The 26,881-nt window shown below is 39.5% G+C and overlaps 2 protein-coding genes and 1 long non-coding RNA gene across 15 annotated transcripts in view; 2 read left to right on the top strand and 1 right to left on the bottom strand.

Annotated features, from left to right (window-relative positions):
• The first annotated feature begins 2,193 nt into the window (after window positions 1-2,193).
• On the top strand, window positions 2,194-9,943 carry LOC143852486 (casein kinase 1-like protein HD16). Of its 2 annotated transcripts, none has more exons than XM_077361873.1 (16): window positions 2,194-2,628; window positions 5,535-5,672; window positions 5,809-5,882; window positions 6,004-6,073; window positions 6,199-6,254; window positions 6,359-6,430; window positions 6,606-6,700; window positions 6,795-6,861; window positions 7,304-7,433; window positions 7,518-7,736; window positions 7,866-7,996; window positions 8,111-8,285; window positions 8,468-8,558; window positions 8,742-8,899; window positions 9,198-9,386; window positions 9,475-9,943. In XM_077361873.1, exons 1-16 carry the CDS (start codon window positions 2,380-2,382, stop codon window positions 9,532-9,534), a joined length of 1,974 nt encoding a protein of 657 aa, XP_077217988.1. In that variant the 5' UTR covers window positions 2,194-2,379; the 3' UTR covers window positions 9,535-9,943. The 2 variants fall into 2 exon arrangements, with proteins under 2 accessions (XP_077217988.1, XP_077217985.1); XM_077361870.1 differs by having other exon boundaries at window positions 2,195-2,628; window positions 7,854-7,996.
• Window positions 9,944-11,362: 1,419 nt separating this feature from the next.
• On the top strand, window positions 11,363-16,447 carry LOC143861567 (uncharacterized). Its single transcript, XR_013239973.1, has 2 exons — window positions 11,363-11,510; window positions 15,380-16,447. It is a non-coding gene; the product is annotated as an uncharacterized LOC143861567 (long non-coding RNA).
• Window positions 16,448-22,180: 5,733 nt separating this feature from the next.
• The window catches only part of LOC143852494 (uncharacterized), a 56,480-nt gene continuing 51,779 nt past the window's right edge, over window positions 22,181-26,881 (bottom strand). For 4 of the 12 annotated variants that reach the window (XM_077361945.1, XM_077361883.1, XM_077361891.1 and 1 more), the window contains 3 exons: window positions 23,261-23,404; window positions 23,065-23,184; window positions 22,181-22,486 (listed from right to left, as the gene is read on the bottom strand). In XM_077361945.1, the coding sequence (XP_077218060.1) occupies window positions 22,445-22,486; window positions 23,065-23,184; window positions 23,261-23,404 (306 nt within the window). In that variant the 3' untranslated portion in view covers window positions 22,181-22,444. Of the gene's footprint in view, window positions 22,487-23,064; window positions 23,185-23,260; window positions 23,405-26,881 lie in introns of those variants that run through there. The other 8 variants (XM_077361915.1, XM_077361899.1, XM_077361904.1 and 5 more) reach the window with 5 other exon arrangements.

Below are 26,881 nucleotides of genomic sequence, written 5' to 3' on the forward strand. Positions count from 1 at the left end.
TTTGCCGCCTTAATTCAACCACTTGCTGTTGAATATTTCAAATACAAGCTTCCACTATACGCCCATGCATTAGGTGTCCCAAGTGATGAAAAGGGGCGCATTTATCATTTCCCATAAGTTTTTTGGGAAAATATTGAGCAATAGAAGTTCAAGTGGGACCCACTTATTCAATGATGCAAACCATTTACTGCTAGGCCTCTCAATATATGAGTCATGCATGTTCTTTTGAAATTATAACAACTGATTGTGAGTGCCAAACCTATTATTGGACTCAAAATTGGAAATCCCTTCCATTGGACGATTCTAATCCTCCAACTTGTGAACATGAATATAAATTGGTGCTTCTTTGTTTTCTAACCGGCCATGTGGCACCACAAGTTGGAGGTTAGATCGTCCAATGGGAGTAGATTCTGATGCAGGGTGGAGCTACATGTAGCATAAGGGGGCGGCTGCCTGTTTTGAGTTGGGCCAAACTCCTTAAAAATTTGAAGCCTGCCCCCCCTATGTATAAATCCTGGCTCCACTACTGTTTTGATGCATGGCTGACCTAACACATAAATGACTTGCATCATCAAACAAGTAGGCTCGACTTATACTTCAACTCACTAGTACATTTTTTTTGGTAGGTAAGTTGGGGGTTTAGCAGGGACCCTTATGGCTTATTAGATAAAGAGAAACATGTTACATTCATGGGTACAAAACACCATCCCTAACTTGGAACACATGTGAGCAGGAGATCTACACATAATTTTGAAAAAAAAACAAGTTAAAATATTATACTTAAGCAGTTTATTTAGTCAAACCAGTCCCTTGTATGTAACTAATCTAAACTTCTAAGTAAAAAAAATAATGCTTGTTGTGTAAGCATCTAGAATCTAACATTAACTCAGTGTCTAATTAGTTGGAGCTTAAGATTAGGAGAAAACTATGTGTGTCTGTGTGTGTGTGTGTGTGTGAGAGAGAGAGAGAGAGAGAGAGAGAGAGAGAGAGAGAGAGAGAGAGACTTATTTCCTTTAAAAATGATCTATTGTGTGGGTCTAGATGCACATAATATGGCATTAGAAGAAAATGAATAGATATTCTCATTGGGTGATGATAAATTCACACCACTTGTTGGATAATTCTCACCCCCTTTAACATGAATTGTTTTTTGTTAGGTGGAGTTCTGATGGGATCTAGTGCATTTGTGCTGATACGATCGCACCTTTAACGTGAATTGATGTTGCAGACTTTAATAATTTCTCATGTTAAAGGGTGCAAATTATCCTACAAGGGGTGCGAATTTATCATCACCCTTCCCATTTCCTTAGCCTCCTTTTTCTCCTTATTTGAGAGGGAGAGTCGTACCGTGCAAGACGGTTTGTATTTTCAAAATTTACGACAAGTTTTGTCATGTGAATAGTAAATGACAAACAATGATACTTAGGAAATGGAAAATTTGTCCTTTTATACTATTTTTTTGTTGCATCCAAACGTACACAAGAATTTTATCACTTGAAAATGCTTTCATAAATACTATTTTATTCATAATATAAAAGAAACTTACATACGTCAGCATCCTCTAACAGGATTTAGAATGACCTGACATATTTTGTGGCTAACAAGGATCCAACATATTTAGTGGCTAACAAGCTCCGACCACTAGGATCCATCGGACTCTCCTCAACCCTCACACTAAAAAAACATAGAAAACAAATAAAATCAGACACCATTCGAACCAAAACAACCCAAGTCTCCATCACCGGACCCGTTTGGATCCGGATACAAAAAAATAAGCGTTAATTTTTCACATCCCTTCACATGGGAAATGTTATCAGCACAACTATATTTTGATGAGGGCACTCCTCACTTTATTAAAAGGACGGTATTGCCCGTACCATAGGATGATCCAAACCGTCCATTAGATGGGCCACAACCTAAATAGGTTGTCCCCCAAAAATCATTTCCATAGATTGATCCTAACCCTCCGATCTGTATGTTAGATGGTTGATCCTAACCTTCTATAGATCAGAGGGTTAGGATCAACCTATGGAAATGATTTTTGGGGCACAACCTTTTTAGGCTGTGGCCCATTTAGTGGACAGTCTATGATACCGGCCATACCATACTATTAATAAAATGAGGAGTGCTCTCATCAAAATACAGTAGTGCTGATAACATTTTTCACATATACCATTATATACCCTACTGGCCTACTCTATTCATATACCTCTCTCTGTTCTCCAAACCCTCGCTCTCATATCTCTGATCGGTGAAAGAAGAACCTGAGATATTTTTGTGTTAGATTTCCCTTATTCGATCGAGTTCATGGAATCTAGGGTTTGGGAAGAAGGAAAACTAGGGTTTATGTTTTCAGGTATTAGATTTAATGGATGAAGGATGCCGGAACTGCGTAGTGGAATGCGCAAGGGCCGTCCGATTTTGGTAGAGAGACTGACGCCAAAAACCCAAAAAAGGCGGACCGCGAAGAACAAGGAGAAGGATTTGGTAGGTGTGATTGGGGAGGAGAAGGAAAAGGAAAAGGTCGGAGTGAAAAAGATGGAGGATTTTGATAGCGGAGGAGCGAGGAGCGCTGAGAAGATTCCTGCTGGAGAAGATGAAGGAAGCACCACGCCGATTCCCGAAAAGGTTAGGGTTTTTATGGGTTCTTTTTGGTTTTTTGATACTTATGGTTTATATGATGTAGTTACAAAGTAGTTATTGTAGCATTATTGGTTTTAGATTTGTGGGTGTTTAAGTAGTTATTGTAGCATTATGGGTTTTAGATTTGTGGGTGTTAAGTAGTTATTGTAGAATTTTGGGTTTTAGATTTGTGGGTGTTTAAGTAGTTATTGTAGCATTATGGGTTTTAGATTTGTGGGTGTTTAAGTAGTTATTGTAGCATTATGGGTTTTAGATTTGTGGGTGTTAAGTAGTTATTGTAGAATTTTGGGTTTTAGATTTGTGGGTATTTAAGTAGTTATTGTAGCATTATGGGTTTCAGATTTGTGGGTGTTAAGTAGTTATTGTAGAATTATGGGTTTTAGATTTGTGGGTGTTAAGTAGTTATTGTAGCATTATGCATTTTAGATTTGTGGGTGTGAATGAAGTAGTTATTGTAGCATTATGCATTTTAGACTTGTGGGTGTTAAGTAGTTATTGTAGCATTATGCATTTTAGACTTGTGGGTGTGAGTTACATATTAGGAAAACACTTCTAAAATGGGATCTTATCCTCAAAATAAAGAATGGTTAAAAAATGGGCGATCGATTTGGAAATTTTAATGTGTTTTTATGCATTTGTTGAGATACACGTCTCTCTTTTTTGTTTTATGCGCACGTGACACGATAGAGGATCCCGTGCTTTTTCAGCACGGGATCCTGTTTTCCTAGCAACCCTCTACTTCTTATGTGTCATGTAAGTGGGTACGTGGGTTCTTGATGGGGCACACCTTTGTGTTTGTATTTAAAGAGTTGTATCTTAGTGAAAATGTAGAGATTGCTACCAAAAGAGAAACTTATGTTTTAGGAGGGTTATGGTTCCTCTTAAATTGAACAGTTAGGAGGTCCTGCTATATCGAATCAACCTCTCCCCCCTCTTTTTCCATCTTTTTCTTTGTTTATTTGTGTTACGGTTTATTAGGCACGTAACATTTTTGTGTATGTTGGGAGGGGTGTGTGGAGGGGAATGCATGGAGTGAGGAGATTGTTATGCATTCCTTTTGATTTCCATTGCTTATAGAACTGCAAATTGGTGCTTTTATTTTTTTTGTAACAAACCACGGAATGGGTTTTGTTGATTTTTTTGTTACCGACTTCTCATTCATTTTGTTGTTTTAGAGAAACAACATATATGGATATGGTATACCCGATTTCTCCATTTATTTTGCGGTTACTAAAATAGTAAAGGTGCCTTCTCTTTCCTTTATTAGGGGGTAGTATATGTTTATCCATGGACTAAGACTTTTTATCTATAGAAGGATAAATTACGGTTCGTAGAAAACAGAAAATTAAAGCAAGAAACACATTCACACAATTCAAGAAGACGAGATTTACATGGTTCGGCAGTATGCTGTTACAAACCCGAATCGGTTCATAACATGATTGATCTTCTTAGAGGGAAGATCAGCCTCTTCAAGGGCGGAGCCAGGAATTTACACTTGAAGGGGCCGGACTAATTTACACTTGGCTGCATTTGCCATTGGGGGGGGCCATGGCCACTAAACTAGCTAAGCATGCATGTACATCCATGCAATATAAAAGGGATTTTGCAAGTCATTGGGAGCCATGGCCCCCCTCATGCTATATGTGCCTCCTTCCTTGAGCCTCTTGATCCACCTTGAGAGAAGGATCAATTCTCCTTTGTGCAAAAAGAAACAAATTCTAAGATATTTCTTCACCGATTTTCATTACGGTAATATGTGCTTAAATAAAGCACTTAATGATAAACATAGAAAGTGATGGAGATAAACATAGAAATGATAAATCCTAATCTAACATAACTACTAAATATATCAGATCTGGTAAGATCCGATCTTATTCTCTAAAATACCAAATTAATTTATTCCACTCTAAGTGGGACCCATCTTGGCTTGTAACATATGCCTAAGCCCACGGGAGAAGATTTCTACTATTTTAGCCTAGGTTACAAAGTCTCTCCTTGGCCAAGAAAACAGTAAGAAAAACTTGCTACTCGTAACCTTAACACGTGCCTTATATATCAATGCCACTACGTAGAGAAAATTACCGAAATACCCTTTAACGCAAATCCATAAATTAAATTTTCCTTCCGGGGCGCTGCTCTGAAAACCACGACAGGAGTGTGCTGCCCCTGCACCCCCATCGAGCTGACTGTGTTGCTCAACCCGCATGTGCGTCACACAAATTACTCCGTCAGGGGTCATATATAATGCCATAATACAAGACATCTGCACAACATTATGTCTCTGCCTGTGAATGTTTTGGGTGAAACTAAACGTTTCTGTTGGGAATGTTTGGTTTCCTTCCACGGTTTGATGATTATAGCTTTGATATATTTTGTTGCTTGGGATTCTTCATGATGATATATTTGTTTGGAATATCATTCTTCTGAATTGACATTTACATGGGTTGTTGAAACTCTGGGAGTACTACAAAATATATAATTACAGAAACCAAATGATTCAAAACTAGACAACTAGAGCTTAATTCTCTTTAAGTGTTTAATTTTTTTTTTCAAAAGTTCTATCGACTAGGATGTTGGAAACACCAACAGAAAATTATGGAAAAGTAACAGTTTTATTTATTTATTTTGAAACCCTATTACTAGTTCATCCACAGTATGCAGCATCAATTCTTTGAGCCTATGATCAATTGATGAGAGAAAAACTAAAAAGGACTGAAGTAGAGGGATTAAAGGGAGATGGTAAGAGGGGTTTCTCTCATCAATTGATCATAGTTGTTTCTGTCTCTAGTCCAAATAAACGATTAATTGGTGAAGTTCCTTAATTCCATAATTCCATGTATTTTCTGGGATAGGGTGTGCCTCAAATATCCAGTTTTGGTTCTTTGCCGCAGGTCCAAGTTGGTGGTTCGCCAATGTACAAAATTGAAAGAAAGCTGGGGAAAGGAGGCTTTGGACAAGTTTATGTTGGTCGCCGTCTTTCTGCTGCTCCTGGTGGCGTAGATAGGACTACTGGACCCGGTGCCATAGAGGTACAACTTTTCTCCCTTGGTGTCGATTTTTTTGTGTAATTATCAATTTTATCTCTTGTTAATTGTATCATTCTCAGCAAGCAAGAAAGAAAGAAAAAATCTATTGTTAATGGGTTCTACATCCTTGGCATTTTAGGTGGCTGTTAAATTCGAGCATAGAAGCAGTAAAGGATGCAACTACGGGCCCCCGTATGAGTGGCAAGTCTACAAGTGCGTTGTAAATTTTTTATTTGTTTTGTTATCTTTGTGCGTCTTCCATGATTTTTGTCGTTGAGGTTGTATTTTCAACATGGAATATTGGTTTGACCAACACTGTCTTCTGATTGGACAGCAATCTTGGTGGCAGTCATGGTGTTCCTCGAGTCCATTTCAAGGGCCGACAAGGGGACTATTATGTCATGGTATTTTTTCCATTTTCTATAAACTGCTTGACCTTCATGATATGATAGTTTAAATGTCCGATGTTTTGTTTGTTTGGTTTTGGATGGTCGCATGACATATTGACATCATAACACAATGTATATAGGTCATGGACATGTTGGGGCCAAGTTTATGGGATGTTTGGAGTAATGACTCTCACACGTGAGTTTTCTATTAAATTTTGGTTCTTGAAATCCTTTTTTTCTTTTTGCAAAGGCTTCTTGATAACTTGACCAATCATCACCATTATCTTTTTTTTTTGGCAGAATGTCCATTGAAATGGTTGCGTGTATTGCTATTGAAGCAATCTCCATATTGGAAAAAATACATTCTAGAGGGTCAGAATGTTCTCTCTTTGATATAAGCCGTGGTTATTTTCTTTGGTTTTGTTGCATTGTTGATCCGTGTGATTCTCCTGTGCTTTTTGTGTATCATATAATATGGGCTCTCTTACTCATAAAAGTTTTAAATTGTAGTTATGTTCATAAACATGATTAATATAACCTATGGCAGATACGTGCATGGGGATGTAAAACCCGAGAACTTTTTGCTTGGTCCACCAGGGACTTCTGAGGAGAAGAAACTATTTCTTGTTGATCTTGGATTAGGTATTTTATATTGTTTTCTATGTTGAGCAGTTCACATCTTCAGGCAATATAGCATGCAATGTGTCTCATAATGTTACTGTTGGTTTCTTTTCAGCCACTAAGTGGCGAGACAGTTCAACAGGTCAGCATGTTGAATATGACCAATGTCCAGATGTTTTCAGGTATATTTGTGAATCATTGATTTCTTCTTAATAATTTTCTTAGTTTGGAAGTTGATTCTGTAGGTTTGACACCCTGTACTCTTTTCTGACATCCATGATTTTAAATTTTGGCCGAAATGCTGAAATTTATGTTGAAAACAGAAATTTCAGATTTCGGCAGGGGCCGACACCGAAAGTACACATTTTGGTGTTGTCCTAGATTTTGGAAATTTCAACATTTTATGTATTTTTTTAATTTTTTTTCGAAATTGATTTTTCAACTGAAATTTCAGAAAATTTGGCCAATTTTTTTGAAATTTCAGCAAAAAATTCAATTTAAAATGATTTTTATACCAAATTCTAGCCGTAAGTTAGGTATTTCGGCCAAAAACCGAAATTTTAAACCATGCTCACATCAAACATCTTTTCTTTGTCTCATTGGCATTTGCATCTTATCTTTCAGGGGAACTGTCCGTTATGCTAGTGTGCATGCTCACCTCGGAAGAACGGGAAGCAGGAGAGATGACTTGGAATCTCTTGCTTATACACTCATTTTTCTTCTACGTGGTCGTCTGCCTTGGCAAGGCTACCAGGTATAGCCACTTGAATCTCTATTGTAAATCAATGTTACTGTCTTCCATCTACTCTATTCATACATCTTGATTATTTTGCTATAGGGAGAGAATAAAGGCTTCCTAGTTTGCAAAAAGAAGATGGCTACATCCCCAGAGACTCTATGTTGCTTCTGCCCACAGCCATTCAGACAATTCCTCGAGTATGTTGTAAATTTGAAATTTGATGAGGAACCTAACTATGCAAAGTACGTATCCCTCTTTGATGGGATAGTAGGTCCAAACCCAGATGTCAGACCGTTAAACACAGATGGTGCTCAGAAGGTATCTTTATGTGTCTCTCATCTTCTTTTTTTCTTTTTGGCAACTAGCAATAGAGTTGTTTCTCACACATTGTTTACACTTTAGAATGCATCTAATGTGTAGTTGCATACTGTAAAGCTTATTTACCAGGTTGGTCATAAGAGAGGTAGATTGACAATGGAGGAAGAGGATGACGAGCAACCAAAGAAGAAGGTTCGAATGGGGATGCCTGCCACACAATGGATCAGTGTTTACAATGCTCGCCGGCCTATGAAGCAAAGGTGTTCCTAATTCTTACTGTTATATCCAGAAACCCAGATTGCAAATTTAACGAGTTCATAATTTCAAAAACAAAAAAGTAACAAGAAAAGTTCATATCGCTATTTCTGTTGCAGGTATCACTATAATGTTGCTGATGCAAGGCTTGCGCAGCACATTGTTAAAGGAAATGAAGATGGGCTATTTATCAGCAGTGTTGCTTCGTGTGCAAATCTATGGGCTCTGATCATGGATGCGGGCACTGGTTTCAATTCCCAAGTTTATGAACTCTCACCCTATTTCCTTCACAAAGTGAGGACTTATTCATTGAACCTTTCAATTGTAAAATATGTCCTTGTGGACTATTATATCACATAAGTTGCGGATCTTGTATTGCAAATCCGCTCAAATGTTAATCCACGCTCTAATTTTATTATCCTTTTAGTATACCTTCAGAACTTACTGATATAGTTCTTTGTTGGTTCTATTTGAAGGAATGGATTATGGAGCAGTGGGAGAAAAACTATTATATTAGTGCAATAGCAGGGGCAAACAATGGGAGCTCTTTAGTAGTAATGTCTTACGGTAATTTTCACATTGATGCTGTTATCGTAGCAGTTTTTATTTGGACTTTTTGGGTGTGGGCTACATGTTATCCAGAGGGCCTTCGCTTTCTTGGTCGAGGATGATGAGGCATTGTTAATCATAATGTATAAAAAAGGCTTTTATGGGGACTTTTCTGAAAAACTGTTGGAATGATGAATCCAGGTACACAGTATGCACAGCAGTCTTACAAGGTTAGTGATTCCTTTCCATTCAAGTGGATAAACAAAAAATGGAGGGAGGGCTTCTATGTCACCTCCATGGCTACTGCGGGAAGTAGATGGGGAGTTGTCATGTCCCGCAATGCAGGATTTTCAGATCAGGTTTGCCTTTTGAATTTATGTAGTTATGCTTTGAGGAGTTCTAAACTGAGGGGCGCCCTTCCAAAATAGGGATGAAAGGGCGCCCCCATTGGTTGTAAATCACCAAAGTGCATTTAATTTTCTTTGACTTTTCATCCCATTTAATGCACTTCCGTGATTTCCATCCAATGGGGGCGCCCTTTCATCCCTTTTTTGCAAGGGTGCCCTTCATTTTAGAACTCCTCTTATGCTTTTTTAGGCACCATTGAATCGCAAAAAAGAATCATATTAGACTGAATTTATTATGTTTAACCTGCAGGTAGTTGAACTTGACTTTCTATATCCTAGTGAAGGTATTCATCGTAGATGGGATAGTGGTTACCGTATTACTGCCACTGCCGCAACATTGGACCAAGCTGCCCTTGTTCTGAGTGTACCAAGAAGAAAACCCGCGGATGAAACACAGGAGACACTACGTACTTCTGCTTTTCCTAGTACTCATGTTAAAGTAAGTTGGTGACGTGCCTCGATTTCATTTGCTTATATGTTTTAAAGGTTTTTTTAATTTCTAAAAGTAATTTTGTGACTCCTCGCAGGAAAAATGGTCCAAAAATCTTTACCTCGCATCTGTTTGTTATGGCCGAACAGTTTCATAAGGCTCTCAAAAGATATTGGGGTTTTCATAGCATGGGCTGGAGAGAGCTAGAGAAGTTTTGATGTGCAAGCTTTACTTAATTGCTACCCATCTCGCATATCAGCTATGACTAGCGCCTTTTTTCAGTGTTGCTGTCAAGTGTGTGGAGAAGCTCTTGTAATAGTATCCGTGATCTACCTGAAATCAAATAGGATGTTGGGCATCCTTTCTTATTGTTAAGTTTGTATAGTGTTGAATAAATGATTACTTAATTCAAGGCATATACTTGTTATCTTGTTTTCAATGCTTAGCCACTTAGTGGCATTTTGAGGCCCATCCAGTCCATGACAGACAATTGGACTAGACTTTGTTAATGTAACTAGAGAAATTTTGATGTACAAGCTTTTCTTAATTGCTACCCGCCTTCGATATCAGCTATGACTAACACCTTATTAACGACTACCAAAGAACTGGCAGCACAAGCACCACACTTGCACTTAGCTATTTTCACCTACTCATGTTTTTGTATGTCATTGACTCACTCATTGCATCGGGATTCATGTGATCTGATTTTTGTGATAATCTGCTATATTTGGCTGTCTTCTCGGACTCACCATGTTATTAGTTTTTCATATTATTGTTTAACATATATATTATAGGAGCAATGATAGAATGAAGGCCGCCCCTATTGGTTGATTTCTGCAAAGTCAACACGGTTTCCACTTTTTTAGGCGCCACAATAAATGCACTTTGCATGCAGAAATTAACCAATAGGGGTGCCCTTGAAGCGGATTTTTGCAAGGGCACCCTTCATTCTATAATGTGTTCTTCAACATGGGGCTGCACACCAACGTCATGTCATTGGCTCAGTTGGATTATCAATTCACTACTGTACTAATGTCACTATGTATCCCGTTCCTTTGCAACTTAAAATATAGTTACTTGACAAGTTTATGATACTGTACATTTGCATACTTTACAATCAGAATGTAGGTAAGACAGCTCCTGCAACATGATGGGGGTGTCTTCTCCACTAGGACTCACTGGAGTGGGTCGCAAGTTGAAATTCTATTAGGGTGATGATATTTTCAAACCCCCCCACCCCCCGCTTTACGCATGTGCCCCCTTTTAACGTGATTTGACGTCAAAAAGCGTTAAAGTTGCCCACTCTTCACATCAAATCACGTAATTAGGGGGGCGCATGCGTATTGTAGGCGGGGTGAAAATATCATCTGCCTTCTATTATTGGTCACTGTTCAATATAGGTATGCTTTACAATTGAAGTTTATGTGGGTTCAAAAAACTTTTCAATTGTATTATGGTACCGTCTTGGGGTTTGTGAATATAATTTGTAAGTAATAGAATGGAGTGATCCTGACTAGGAAGATGCATAATCTGCATGTGGCGTGATTGTTCAAAATATAATGAAGCCCATCAACATGAGATGATGTGTCGAAGTCGATATGTTGCACTGCAATGTTCTCAAGAAGGCTTTCTGAGTGTTTCTCTTTTCTTCTATTTTGCACTAGTAAGGCTGAGATTATTTCCCTTTTTATCACTTTTCATGTTTCCAACCGCACCCGATTGCATTACTTTCACCTATATTTCTATTTTGAAGTTGTAATCCCTTACTCAAACAAACATCACAAAGGTTTATTGAGTTTCCAAGTTAATATTTTATTTTAGGATGTAGATATGGAGGGTTTCATGGTCAATTTTTAGTGTGTTACATGTCACATGGCTCTCGACAAGATACTTGGGTAGAGATCAAAAGGTGGTGGCACCTGTGCAACTGTTTGATCTACCAATGTTACAAGGAGTTGACACTGGCACACTGCCACATGGTAAGTTTTAAGAATAGCATTGTAAAAATTTAGCATAATCTGCTTTTGGCTATTGAAAGGATACAATTAATTTGTTATGTCTACAACTTTGTGATTATTTGTTTTTCTTACTTTTTTTTTTCAGGACTCCAATTCCAACCATTTTTGGTGCCAGGTAAAGTCTATGCCTTAAATGTATGCACACTATTCACTTCAGTACTCAATTTATGTTGTGATCTGAGCAGTGACATGTATGCAATGCATGTGTTTGCTTTTTTATCAACTGAATATCCTAGAACGAGACTTTTTTTTAATGGCTAAGAGCAAAATATTATTAAAAAGAAAGGGGGCTTAAACTATTGAAGAAAGGCATTACAATTCTTTAGAATCACTAACCACCTCTGGAGGGAAAACTACTGTTATTGTGTCTGTTCATCTATTTTATGTAACCAAACTACCTGTACCTTGTTATTCGTTGAAGAGTATAGGCGCTAACTCTGACCCAATATCATATTCCATCTCCACTGGCCTTTACGCTGGCTTGTAAGATTGCCTTTTCCAACATTTACTAACTGGAAAAATGCGTAAATGCTTCAAATCAGTTACATGACAAATTTATGCTGGAAAACTAAAGCAATACCTAAAAACCGTTCATGGGATCACCCACAAGGGCAGGTTTCTACTCAATGAAATTTTACATTCCGCATGATGCTGGCTTGGAAAACCTAGTAAAAATGCGTTGTCGTGGCTTTGAGTTTGAAAACATCTTAGTTGCTGCTAAGTAAGAATTTGTTTCACGAACTGACAAAGGTATGTTGTCACATGAGAAGAATTCTGCAATATTTGCATAGCGTAGCCAGCATCATAATTAAATCATGATGGTTTATTAGCAAGGCATTGTGTCGTTAAAACAAATTGAACTATTTCAAAATGCTATTTGCAACAACACCTTATGTAAGTCACACAGGTGCAACCATGCTTGGTGGGTTCTCTGTGTTCAATCATTGCCTACTAGAAGTGGCAGGAAGCTAGAGCGGCAACAAACCCTAACCAATCATTAGCTTCAAAAAATGGCTAGAAGCGAGTAGTTGCAAAGGTGTCGGTTTTGGGGAGGAATGCTAGGATGTGGTTGTGACTTGGGCTTTCGCTTTTCGCCGTCATTTCTTGAACTAGGAGTTGCGTGATTTAGTCTTAGCATCAATATTGTTATGCGGACCTGTTTTATTTTACTTCATCCGGAACTTTATTAGTGTTTTACTTCATATTTTATTGGTCCATAGTATCATTACGCTACCCATTCTACCTGTGGCCCACCTCCTATTGCCTTAATCCCAAGCCCAAAATCCATCTTGTATCCTATTGATCCTTCCCCGCAGGAGTTGATGCTAAGTTAGAGTTATGGAGAACTACTTTGGAATCCAAAGGTTTTAGATTGAGCAGAACTAAGACGAGTATATGGAGTGCAACTTTAGTAATGTAAAGGAGGCGGGGCAAGGATGTAGTAAATATGACTGGACAGAAGGTACCTAAGAGGGATGTATTTCGCTATCTTGGTTCAATTCTACATAAGGAAGGAGAGATTGAAGAGGATGTTAACCTCGGAATAAAAGCAGGTTGGTTGAAGTGGAAGCATTCTTCAGGAGTTTTATTCGACCGTAAAATACCTACCAAGTTGAAAGGAAAGTTTTATAAGACAGTTGTGAGGCCAGCCATGCTATACAGCTTAGAATGTTGGGCCACCAAGAAGCAGCATGTGTATAAGATGAGTGTTGCGGAGATGCGAATGCTTAGATGGATGTGCGGCCACACAAGGTTAGATTGAATTAGAAATGAAGACATCCGTAAAAAGGTTGGGGTGGCACCAATTGAGGAGAAGATGAGAGAGCACCGCTGAAGATGGTTTGGGCATATCCAACGTAGGCCTTTGGATGCCCAAGTGAGAAGAAGTGACTCGTGCTAAGTTGATGGAGTAAAAAGAGGTAGGGGCAGACCGAAAACAACTTGGGTAGAAACAGTGAGGAAAGACTTGAGGGTTAGGAACATAACAGAGAACATGACCTTGGATAGGAGAGAATGGAAGAAAATGATCCATGTAGACGAACCCAACTAGTGTCAGGATTAGACTTAGTCAATTTGAGCCAGGTAGATCCTTTCACCTTCGTCATGAAAATTTTATAAAGGATTCATTAGCCGACCCCAACTAGTTTGGGACAAAGGCTTAGCTGCGTTGAGTTGAGTATCCTATTGATCCTTCCCCATGGCCCACCACTTCACATTATGTTCCTATTGGTTGCCTTCCATGGTCCACCACTTTTTGTTTTTTGAATGGGAACCATGGTCCACCTCTTAAACTCCTAAATGAGTCCTTAGAACCCGGCTACCCCATGACCCATGACTTAAAGTCGCTCAACCCCTTTACATATATAGCATCACTCCCCATCCCCCATTTTCTGACCTATTTTTTTGGAAATCGAAAAAAAAGAACCCATCCTCATTTTTTTAGACGTTGACCCTCTCTCTCTCTCTCTCTCTCTCTCTCTCTCTCTCTCTCTCCATAACAACCCACGAACCTCACGACTAGTTATGCAGCCACGACCTTTTCCTCACCATCTTCCCCCCTCTTCTTTCCCTCTTCTCTTACCCCACAGGTGTGTGGCTTATCATATTCACCCCTTTCCCCATCTCTCTCTCTCTCTCTCTCTCTCTCTCTCTCTCTCTCTCTCTCTCTCTCTCTCTCTCTCTCTCTCTCTCGGGTGCCACCTGAAGTCAAGGTTTTAGATTTCAGTTTTGGTTTTGGTATGAAATTTCGGTCGAAATAGTGTAAAATCACGGAAACATTTTGGTACGAAATCCAGGTAAGATTATTCACCACTGGTTTCTCTTTTTATTTTATTTTTTTTCATTTTTTAAAGAAATATCTTAAAGGGATCTCGCTGTTTTTCTCTTTTCTGGTAGTGGAGTTGATTTTTGTCGGGTTTTCTGTCGAAATGTAAGTCAAAATGTGACATTTCAACATAAACTTTGTTTTTTTTAAATTTGAAAAGGTTGCATGTTTTGTATATTTCGATCGAAACATTAACGAAATCCAGAAATTTCGAGTGAAATCTGGTATTTTTCCGAATCTAAGTGGATTTCCATTTCGGTAGGAGCCGAAATAAAAAAATTTCAGCGGCCGAAATTTAAAACCATGTCTTCTCCTTGATCCATTTCCCTTTCTTTTTTGTTCCATTTATATTCCTTGAACTCTCTTCTTTTATTTCTACGCCTTTACCTAACCATTCTCATACTCATTTACCTTACTATTACACAGTTTATCAAAAAAAAAAAGCATTATTATTACATTGGCCCGATCCCATTACCTATTACTATCTCTTAACCACCATCAGTCTGCGACAGGTAGAATTATTCTTTAGATCTAATATCACAAGTACATTTGAATGAGATATGATTTATTTTCATTAGTTAGGTGTCTATGGATTTAATGGAACATACTTGGGCTGATAACAAGGCAAATGATTTATTGCCAACAAAAAAACATATTTGGGTTGATTTATTTCCTATTGATGAATGAATTCCATGATTTTGATTTCCAACTAAAACTCTAGTTGTAATTGATTATTATGCAATGTTTTATTTGTTTTGGGAATGTGAGTTGCTGCCCATATTGAATTAGACACCCTTTTATGCTCCAAAGTTCCGAAAATTGACTTGTGAGCCCTACGTTTGCACCAGATGTGGAGGAGGTTTGATAGACTATTTAACATTTTAGAGTTGTCCTTCGCCCATCTGGGTGGATAAGTGATTGTGACGATGGTGCCATCTTATTCCATTATAGTTGATGTGTTCGATTGTTGTCTTCTGTGAAGTGGCATGTCCCACTGGCCCCTGTGTTTTGTCTTTATGCTTGATTTCCAACCTAGATATGTCCTTCATGGCAGACCCGTTATTCATCAGCATTGGATTATCATCAACCACTGCTTAATGTGTATTGCGAACTCATAGTCGATGGATCATCTCTTGCTTCATTGCGTATTTGCCTCTCAGGTGTTTTGGTTTGTTTGGGGTTCAGCGGGTTTTCCCTGGATCGATTGCTGAGGTGATCGAGTCATGGGCTTTCTTTCTTGGATCTTCGAAGGGGTAGATTTTCTGGCACCTGGGTTTGGTGGTTACCTTCTGATCTTTGTGGAAGGAGGAAGAACAGTAGGGTGTTCCAAGGTGTGTTTAAAGTAAGGCAATCTGCACATCAATATTCAGCCTGATTATACCTTGGACCAGCTCGCCCATGAGTTTTGTGATGATATCTACATCTTATTCGAGGCGGGCTTGGGATTTTTACAGGTGGAGCTCAGAGTCGTTGGATAGGCCATCTCCTAGATGGTGAGGTCATTCCCTGCCCAGATCCTTTAAACTGAACTTTGATGGTTGTAGTTTAGGGGATCCCAGCCCGGTGGGAGCTTCGTTTTGGATCTTAACGGAGCGAGAAGAATGGCTTACCTAGGGTCGGTCATCTGGGGTTACTGACTCAAATATGGCTGAGATTTTGGCTCTTCGATCTGGTGTAAGCTGTCGGCCCACCTCCTTTTAGAGTCTTATCATTGAGGGTGATTCCAAGAATGTTATACAGTAGTCGAAGACTTGGAGGACTTGGGTTGGGTCCCATGATGGTTCCTTGACTTAGGTTGACAAAGTTGTGGATTTCCTAGCTGGGAGAGATATCTTGTTCCACCATTTGTGGCAGTTGGCAGAGAGGGCTGATGAGCGTGGTGAGGAAGTTTTGCACCCATCGATTATTACCGTTGTTGATGATCCCTTGGATAGGTTGCTTTATTTTCCATGTGGTTCATATTAGTCTTTGTGGGACCTCCTCACTTTTCCCCTTGGATGTTTTTTTTTCTTTGTGAATGATACCCCTTGGATGCTCTTTCTTCTTCTGAATGTATCTTTTCTACCACTAAAAAAACAAAGAAAAAAAAATCCTAGAAACTATTTGAACCTAAGCATATAGCAAGCAGAGGACAAATATAATACCAATGGATTGATCAGCTTCTTTGTGTGACTTTAATGTGTTTTTATAAATGAAAATTGGGTACTGATCAAATGGAGTTGAAATGAGACCATATGTATGGCTTTTGGGGTAATAAGTTAATGATTTGGGTTTGGGTTTGCTTGTAGAACTTTAAGCATTGTATTTTTTATTTGCTTGGTGCAATTGTTTTCCTGTCAGCATGGCATCTATACGGTGCTTGGGCAGGCAAAAGTGCAGGTGAAAACTACTTGTCAAAAAAAATAAAAAATAAAAAAATCGGTCACTTGTTGGCACTCCATGAGTAAGCCATACTCCAAAATCAAACTCCATGAGATGATCCTTGTCATTCAATTTTTAGTTACACAGCCCCATTTTATAGTTTTGTAACTTGGTAACTTTCTCTTTTTTGAAGCTTAGTACTGTACAAAATTTTCTGAACAGTATTGTGTACATCTTGACAGTCTCATTGATCAAATCCTTCAAAGATTGTACCATTGGGTCTGGTTGCTGCTACATCCTAGGCTAATCTTCAGAATATAACCAAGGGCCTGTATTTTTATCAAGGACTTTCCCTTCTGAACCAAAAGGGTTTTAACATACCTATAGTTTTTCTTGACCCTCATTCAGCATATTTCATTCTCCTAAAAGAGTTTTCTTTCCATGCTCCTATGCAGAGAAAGTGAGCCTCTGGGAAGTTTGATTTCCACTCTTACTCTGCTGACTAGATCCTTCCAAAGTACACTGCAATCCATTTCACAACATCCTAAGTGTAGTAGTATTGAGGAACCCTAATGCTATTAGTAAATTAATTTTAATTTTTTAATAATTAAAGATATTTTAAAGAAAATTGTAAATACTTGAAATAGGAAAAATAAAGCAACTTCTAACTTGGAATGCTGGAATAAAGTTTTGAAATCAACAACCTTGAATTAGATTTCTATTAATAATGGGTATCAAAGTATTTTACTTCTAACATTCAGAATGGTCTATGGATAGATTACAACTATAATGGTTAGGATTGTCTAGTGGAGATGATTTTTTGGGGGCATGTCCTCATTCACTTTTCTTTGGAAGAAGTTTGGACATCTGAGGTTGATATTTTGTGATAGAAAAAGGCTATATCTTTTAAGGAGCATCCTACCATTTACATCGTGGACCCACTTTTGCACGCCTCAATCTTGCAAGTGAGCTGTCTTTCAGCCTCACATGTGGACCCATTGGGTCACCCTCGATCAAAATGTGTGCATCAATATTCAAAATCGTACCATTCAGAATTCTTTGCTCTATCAAAGTGCCAGACTTCTGAATTCTCATAGGATCCCGTAGATTAGGGCTGGCAATTTCACCCGTAAAAAGGGGGATCCACCTTGCCCCACACGGGGTGCGATTCCCTGCTTTGAATGGGGACGGGGATTTTAAAAAATTCCGGGGATGGCTCTAGGCCCGCCCTGATTCAATACCTTGCTTTATACTGTTATCAACACATAATTACATTGTCAAGAAAAAAAATTAGTTTTAAAATTCCAAATCTGCCATTTGGCCTTTTGTCTTTTAGTGTGCAGGACAGGGCGGGGACGGGGAGGGGATTATATATTCCCGCGGGATGGGGACGGGAATTTTTCCTTGAGACGGGGACGGGGAATACAACATCTGGCCCCGCCCCACCCTGTTGCCAGCCGGCCCAGCCCTTCCTAGAATTCCTTCCAAAGCCTGTTGAAGAATTTTTATTGATTCCATCATTTCGTACTAAATACTGAGCAAATGAGTCGGAATCATGGTTGTTTTGGTTGCTAAAAATCAAAAGGGATTGAGCCTCTAGCTCAATGATCAAGGTTTTGTTCTCAACGAGATTCATTCCCTACTTACCTACGCAAAAAACAGCTCAAAGACTCTTGTTTTGATAGTTATGTGAATCTGATCCTGTGTTAGGTGAGCCAAATGTATCATTGTTCATTGTGGTGGTGGAGCACCGCCTGGGAATTTGATCTATGGTGTATTTTTTTTTTCTTTTTGAAATGAGGGATGTTAAACTCACAAGCGCCCTTGCAGAAATCGGTCACAAGGGCACCACTATTGGACCCACGTCATCATGCGTGCATTTCTAATGGCACTGGAAAAGTTAGAAGCAGATGACTTGGATCCAATGGTTGGCGCCCTTGTGACCGGATCCCTCTTTTGAAAGATATCTTTTGTGTTTGTTAATGCTAAATTCAAGGGCACCATCGCAAAAAAACAGCTACAAGGGAGCTCTCATTGGACCATCTCACCGGAGTGCATTTATTGTTCATTTAATTTTATATTTTTCGCTACCACTATGAATGCACTTATCATGCACTATGGTGAGATAAGGCGTCCTCGTCGATGGTTTCTGCAAGGGCTCCTTTCACTTCAGCATTCCTCTATATATTAATGTCATTGCTGTTATTTAGGTTCACAAATACTGCGAGAGCTAACAAATCAGATAAAGACATTCTAAGCTTTTTCTTTGGTAGGTAAGCTGGGATTGAACCTCCAACCTCTTGGTTGAGGAACAAAGCCTTTTGCCAATTAGCCAGAGGCTTAACCTGTGGCTCTGAGCTTTGCTTCAAAAAAATCTAGTAAAATTGCATGTCTGAAGGGGTGCACCAGAGCACCCAAGTGGTTGGGCAGTAATGGGTCAAGAAATATTGAATCCAAATAACCCATGGTATATTTTATATTATTTCTTATGAGTCTTTAGAATAACTAGTGAATGGCAATTCTACTGTACTGTAGTTAGTGCAATTTGCAAATGGGAAATAGTAAAATGATATAGTCAGCCCCTTTTTCTTCCTTGGGCCACCCACTTGCAGTGTAAAAGGCAGTCATAAACGAGGTTTTAAATTTTGGTTCCGGTTTCAGTCACCGGGAAAATGGAAACGTTTCTGTTTCGGTTCGAAATTTCAATGGAAATCCTGTAAAATCAAGAAAATATATAAAACATATGCAAATGATAGAATTTTAAGTTGAAACTTCAAGAAGTTCTAGAATAAGCACGAATACACCTTTAGAAACCATCACACAAACAACACAACCATCCATAATGGCTTAATAACGTCAAGTACCTAGTGAACTATGTTGTCGTGCATGTCTGATAATTAAATACATACCACATTTCATATGTAATTCATGTAAATATTATATGTAATATATGCATCGCATTTCACATATAATTTATTTTAGGTGGAGTATTTTGTTTCCTTGTTTTGGGGGCTTTTCTTACTTTCTACTCACTCACTCCCTCTCGCGACTATCCCTCTACTAGCATTTTTTGTTGGAATTTTTCCATGAAAAATTATTTTCTGGAAAAGTATTCATCGCTGTTATCAAGGAAATTGCTAACAAACTAAAGCTTTGATTTTATTTTTTTCCATGAATTTTTTACACTGCATGACATCGGTGGGCCCACTTTTTTATACGTCAATGTTTTAATGAGATAAGGCCCCTCATCTCAACCCAAACCCAAACCCATGCCCATTTTAAACCTCATCTTTTGATGCAATGGGGGGCACCGTTTTACACCCACTGTTGAGGCCCACCATCTCCACTTAAGCCCATGCATTAGGGTGGAGCCCATAATTTTACACCTTGTGTAGATGGAATAGGTCCTGTCAATTACACCCATTGGTAAGGCCCACTATCTCCCACCAAGCCCATGCATTTGGGTGGGGCCCACTATTTTAAATCTCATGTCTGGGAAGTGCTATATTCTCTCCCTTTTTTTAACTTGGGGCAGCCCTCGCTAGTGTATTTATGACTTCTCTTTTAAACGAGGGGGCTGTCCCAAGTTTTAACAACCGGAGTGAATATATCATTCACCCTCATGTTTTTTATGGAGTGGGGACCACTATCTCCACTCAAACACATGCATTAGGGTGGGCCCACCTTTTTACACCTCATATTTTAACAGGGTGAGGACCACCATGGTATACCCATTCGTAGCATTGGCTGGGAATGCTAGTAAGCTATAGTAAGCTATTACGAAAGCATGTGTGTTTCTTTTGGAAATGTTACTTCGAGGAAGGACCGAGAGCAGTATAGGGCAGAGCACACCTAGAAAATGAGCTTTCCATTCCATAAGACAAGATCGAGTGACTTTGGTAAAGACAAGAGCGCCTTTGTTCAATGCTGTATGGTATATATATGGGCACTTCTATGAGCACCTACACCCTAGTACAATGTCGTAACTTTGGGAGCAGGTGATCATTAGAGATACCATATGCCATGGTGAGCTTCGAGTGGACAGTGCCAGAGTTCTTCTGGTTCTTCTTTCATCACTTTTTCACATTCCTCTACTTCACTTACTAAGGCATGATGACTCTGTCAATTACTCCAAATTGCCAAGTTGCATCCATTCCTTGGGCTGCTTTCTATGGACTCTTCAGACTCTTCTTTAGATTTTTCATCACTTGGCCAGTAAGGGACTGTTCCGCGAACATCTAAAAAATGGATTCTGCCTATTTTGTAGGTGCGGGAACCACCATAAGCACAAAAACAGTGACCCATGAAGAGTCATATTTCCCATTTTTATAAGGCTAACTGAGGAGATTCTACGGAGCGACTCCATGAAGAGTCCGTTTCTAATATTTCCCATTTCTGTAGGGCTAATTGAGGAGATTCTACGAAAGCGACTTGGACCCAGTCGCTTCCGCAATCCGCTTCCACCCGACTCCATAGGTGAGAATGAGAAGCATTACCAAACACGCCCTAGTTTTACTTCACGGTTAATTAAAAGCATGATTAGGAACTAAAATGAGATAAATATAGGGGCCTGATATCCCTCCCCCACCCCCCATTTGACCTCTCTCTCTCTCTCTCCACACACACAAATAAACCGTTGGTGGGCCCAACAGAAACCGTTGGTGGAATGGTGGGCTCATCTTTGAACAACGTAGGCCCCGCCCATACCACACCGTAGGATAATCCACACCGTCCATTTGATGGGCCATAAACGTAAATAGGTTGCGTCCCAATATACCATTTTCATAGGCTGATCCTAGCCCTCCGATCTAAATAGAAACTACATCTTATGCAACCTCTATAGATTGTAGGGTTGTGGTCATCCTATGGAAATGATTTTTGGGGCACAACCTATTTACATTGTGGCCCATCAAATGAATGGTTTGGATCATCCTATGGAGTTGGTCGTAAAGTAACATTAAGGCCCGTCCACAACATAGGACGATCCAAGCCGTCCATGGTTTGGATAATCCTATGGAGTTGGTTGAACAGTAACATTAAGGCCCAATCGTAGGCCCCACCGATATTTTTTTCTAATTGAAGCGTACCGTCCACAACATAGGATGTTCCAAGCCGTCCATGGTTTGGATCATCCTATGGTGTGGTTCGTACAGTAACATTAAGGCCCAATTTAAGCCCCACAAATATTTTTGAAAATGAAGTGTACCGTCCATACCATAGGATGATCCGAGCCGTCCATTTGATGGGCCATAACGTAAATGGGTTGTGCCCCCAAAATCATTTGCAAAGGATGATCACAACCCTCTAATCTATAGAGGTTTCCATAATAAGCAAATTCTCTTTATATCTGAGGGCTAAGATCATCATATGGAAACAGTTATTTGGGACACAACCTATTACCATGTGGCCTATCAAATGGACTGCTTGGATCATCCTATGGTCTGGACAGTACACTGTCATAGTGGCTTGGATTTGGGCACCAAGGAGAATTTTGGCCGTTAAAGCGGCATATAACCACCGTTCAGAGTTAGCCGTTAAAGCCTAACGTTCAACGTTAGCCAACCGGGTTGGGGGGAGGGGGGGGGGGGGGGGTGAGGAAATCAGCGCCCAAATTATATTGGTTGTTCATATGACTTCTACAAGTTAATACTGTTGCTCGTTTGGCCCAATGTAAAAAGATAATGTAAACATTTAAGCTGGTATGATATATGCTGGCTGTTTTGCTCAGCAGCAAAGAAACTACAGAATATATGAGCAATTAATGCTAAGATTCCAAATCTAAGCTACTGATTCAAGTTCTCATCATAACCCACCTCCATGTCCATGAAGAAAAACACAAGAAACAGAGTACCACTTGACTATCACTACGATGGGCGGCGACAGACTCTTCTCAAATTAACTCTTTCCTGCCATCCACAAGATAAGAAATAATATCAGATAATAAAGAGTGGCAATTTCTCAGACAATCAATTTAGGTCTTTAACATAGGATTATATAAAGGAGAAAACTTTGAGAACAGTAGGCATGGCCTACTGTTGATCTAGTTCTAGTCAGGCACATGAGTCTAGGCCATTGATGCCAGTCCCACCATAATTGAATGATACTATCCATTGATGCAAAGGCATCCTTCTATGTTTTTCCAAAGAAGATTTTAGCCCCTGGTTTTTGCAACCCTTTTTCTAATGCCATTTAGCATTAGAATTAGACCAATGGTGTCGCCTAGTGATTGCCCATCAGTCAACAGTTCAATCATTCGACATGTGTGCCTTATACAGTGGCCAGTGCTCCCATCCAAATTAATTTGGATGGATACAGTCCCAATAGTCGAACTCTTAAAACAGGCAGAGTAAGAAAAACACAGAAATGCCAGTGCCATTTTGGTGTTATAAGCAAAAAGAGAATTACAAATTAAAAGAAATATGAAGGCAGTTATGCAAGACTTTTAAGTTCTGGCGAGTTCATTAGTGCATGAAATTGAAATTACCTCTACGTGATCATGATCATAACGAACCAAGAAGAGGCACCTGCAGCCCCTAAAATCGTGTAGTCTTCTTTTGATTTCCAAAACATGGGCATCAAAGTAGAAGGCATGATCCTTTCTCTCCTGAAATAACCCAAGGGACTTTGCTAAGTCCATGGGATGAAACAAAAGGATGTAAGGAGATGTTAATGGAATTTACCCTGTAACAGAGGACGAGATCTCCAACATCGACCTTTCCACACTCGGGAGGCTCCAGCGGTAGAGAACGCTCACGAACAGCCTTTTTGATGTTTACCCACTCATCCTCCTCAGCCCCAAATCCTACATACCTGACACGCACTTCCTGTAACAAAACAAAAGACACATGGAGTAAATGCACATTACAATGCCTTGCCAAGATACTTTGGGACATGGTCAAATAAGTGGAACAAGGAATACCCAATGGAAATTATAAACAGTGAAGGCCAGTTCTATAGCACATGGAAAAAAGGCGGATAATTCATGAACCCCTCCCATAAACTTCTAAGTAATGAAGAAATCACTAATTTTTTATTTATTTTTTATTTTTTTGAAAAAAATTATTGGGATTAAAAATAACCAGCAGTACAAAAAGGACGGGCTGTCCCCAATAACGCAAACAAAAACTACCAACCACAAGGTTACAAAGAGGGGAAAATATCGCTGTTAGTAAGTCTTGAGTGAAAAATGTTCTGTAACAAAAGCGTCTGAATTGTTATTGGCGGAGCGTAATTGACGGTGTAGAGAACTAGAGACAGTTTGAGAAGACTACAGAGATCAACTATTCCAAAATGATAAGAGGCTAGAGGCAAGTGTTGCATGGATTCGGATTCGCGTGTCGGGATCCGACACGGATTCGAGGTGTCAGATTCGGCAAACCCCTAAAAGTAGGATTCGGATTCGGTAATTTTTAAATAAAATAAAATTTCCAAAATTAAAAAAAAAAAAATATATATATATATATATATAGAGAGAGAGAGAGAGAGAGAGAGAGGTGTAGCTACACGTATGTGTAGCTAACTTAGCTATACCAACGGCTTAAAATACAGTGGGCCCCACATTGTTTGGGTGATGCAAACCATTCATTTGATGGGCCCTCACATAGATAGGGTGTGCCCAAAAAATCAGCTCCATAGGATCATCCCAACCCTACGATTTGTGGAGGCAAAATTGGACGTGTAAAAACCTTCACAAATCTATCAATTTTTGCCTTCACAGTTTGAAGGGTTGGGATGATCCTGTGGAGCTGATTTTTTGGGCACACCCTATCAATGTGAGGGCCTATCAAATGAATGGTTTGGATCACCCAAATAATGTGGGCCCACTGTATTTTAAGCCGTCGGTGTAGCTAAGTTAGCTACACGTATGTGTAGCTTCACTTAACTCATATATATATATATATATATATAGAGGAAAGTATCTCTAGTCTCTCCCCTAGATAAGCTTATCTACTCCTCCCTTTAAAAAAACACAGTGGGCCCACGCTGTTTGGATGATCCAAAGCATTCATTTGATAGGTCCTAACATAGATAGGGTGTGCCCAAAAAATCAGCACCAAAGGGTCATCCTAGAACTTCGTTTTGTGGGGCACACCGTGTCCAAAATGGACGCATATAAACGTGGACGTTTATATGCGTCCATTCTGGGTACCACAAGACCCCACAAAACGAAGTTCTAGGATGACCCTTTGGTGCTGATTTTTTGGGCACACCCTATCTATGGTAGGACCTATCAAATGAATGCTTTGGATCATCCAAATAGCGTGGGCCGCCCACTGTGTTTATTTAAAGGGAGGAGTAGATAAGCTTATCTAGGGGAGAGACTAGAGACACTTTCCTCATATATATATATATATATATATATATATATATATGAGGAATAAGATTGTACGCTCGACCGTACCTAAAGTTATGTACGGTAGAGTGCCAAATCACATGAGTCCCCCATTTTTGGTGGGCATCTAAACCATTCATTTGCAAGGCCCCATCATAGATAGGGTGCATACCAAAAATCAGCACCATTGAATCATCCTAACCCCTCCAAAACTGGAGGCCAAAATGGGCAGATTTGTGGACAAACACTGTCTGTCCATTTTGGCCTCCACAAATGGATGGGTTAGGATCATCCTATGGAGCTGATTTTTGGTATGCACCCTATCTATGATGGGGCCTTGCAAATGAATAGTTTAGATGCTCACCAAAAATGTGGGACCCATGTGATTTGGCACTCTACCGTACATAACTTTAGGTACGGTCGAGCGTACAATCCTTTTCTTCTATATATATATATATATATATATATATGAGGAAACTGTTGGTGAGCTAGCTTGCCCAATCACATGGGGGCCCACTTTGCTAGGATGATTGGGCAAGCTAGCTCACCATAAGTTTGGTGAGCTTAAGCTCACCAACAGTTTCCTCTCTCTCTCTCTCTCTCTCTCTCTCTCTCTCTCTCTCTCTCTCTCTATATATATATATATATATATATTCATGAAAATTTTGAGGGTAGAGGGTTGAGGCGAGTTTTGTACTAAGAGAGTTGACGGAGGAAGGGGGGTCGATGTTCGAGGGTCGAGGCACTAGGGTTTTTATTAAAAGAGTACAGGTTGTGCTTTCATATAAAAAAAGTTAAGAAGAAAATACGTTTAAAGGGAAAATATACAGGATTCGCATTTCAAAAGAGACAACGATGAATCAGATTCACCCGAACAAAATAGGATTCGTGCGGGACATGGCTACGACAAGAATCCAGGTGTGTCCCACGTGAATCCATGTCCGATTCGGATGTAGAGACGTGTCGACACGGATTCGGCATAGGGGGACAAAGAATCCATGCAACATAGCTAGAGGCCAAGGGTCATTAGATAAGCCTTCCGCCCAAACAATAACATTACTCGGGTCGCCCTCCGCTATGCACCTTCCTTCAAAGCATTCCTTATATATATACGCAATCCGGTTAGTAATACTTGTTAGCCGAAAGTTTAGACAGAGAAAATAAATGAGTTAGGGTTATCTCCCCCTGACTCATATCTTTATACTAAAACATAAAGGAATGTACAAAGTCCTAAATGCCCTTAGGCAAGTTACATATTCCAACACTCCCCCTCAAGCTGGAATGTAGATATCATACATTCCTAGCTTGTTACATATATCACTCAATTTTGACTTATTTAAGGACTTTGTAAACATATCAGCTAATTGGTCCCCTGACCGAGTAAACACAGTGCAAATCTCTCTTTTCTGGATTCTTTGATGGATAAAATGACAATCCACTTCAATATGCTTGGTGCGCTCATGGAAGACTGGATTGTTGGCAATGTATATTGCAGCTTTGTTGTGGCAATAAAGCTGCGAAGGAGAAGATGAAATGAAGCCAATTTCAGGAAAGAAGTGAACGTAGCCAAATAAGTTCCGTGCTTGTCTGTGCCATTGCCCTGTATTCAGCCTCTGCACTGGACTTAACTATAACATCCTGCTTCTTACTCTTCCATGAAACAAGATTGCCACCTACAAATGTAAAATACCCAGTGGTGGACCGTCTATCTACTGGGGATCCAGCCCAATCTGCATCAGAGAAGCCTTCAACTTTCATATGGCCATGTCTTTTGAACATCAATCCCTTCCCTGGAGCCCCTTTCAAATACTTGAGAATTTGTGTCACCGCAGCCCAGTGAGAAGTACGTGAAGAGCTCATATACTGACTGACAACTCCAACAACATATGAAATATCTGACCGAGTAAGCGTGAGATATATAAGTTTACCGACAAGCCTGCGATATCTGTCAGGATCCTCCAACAACTCT

Source organism: Tasmannia lanceolata, unplaced genomic scaffold, assembly GCF_043159265.1.
Source record: "Tasmannia lanceolata isolate RefF3 unplaced genomic scaffold, GAP_Taslan_0.1 ptg000003l, whole genome shotgun sequence".
NCBI classification, from domain to species: Eukaryota; Viridiplantae; Streptophyta; class Magnoliopsida; order Canellales; family Winteraceae; genus Tasmannia; species Tasmannia lanceolata.

What these genes read in the sequence shown, in the direction of transcription:
- LOC143852486 (XM_077361870.1), top strand. Translation starts at nt 2,380, where the DNA reads ATGCCGGAACTGCGTAGTGGAATGCGCAAGGGCCGTCCGATTTTGGTA. An exon ending in AAGGGGACTATTATGTCATG is followed by an intron (nt 6,074 to 6,198) that starts GTATTTTTTCCA and finishes CAATGTATATAG; the next exon opens with GTCATGGACATGTTGGGGCC. An exon ending in GAAAAAATACATTCTAGAGG is followed by an intron (nt 6,431 to 6,605) that starts GTCAGAATGTTC and finishes AACCTATGGCAG; the next exon opens with ATACGTGCATGGGGATGTAA.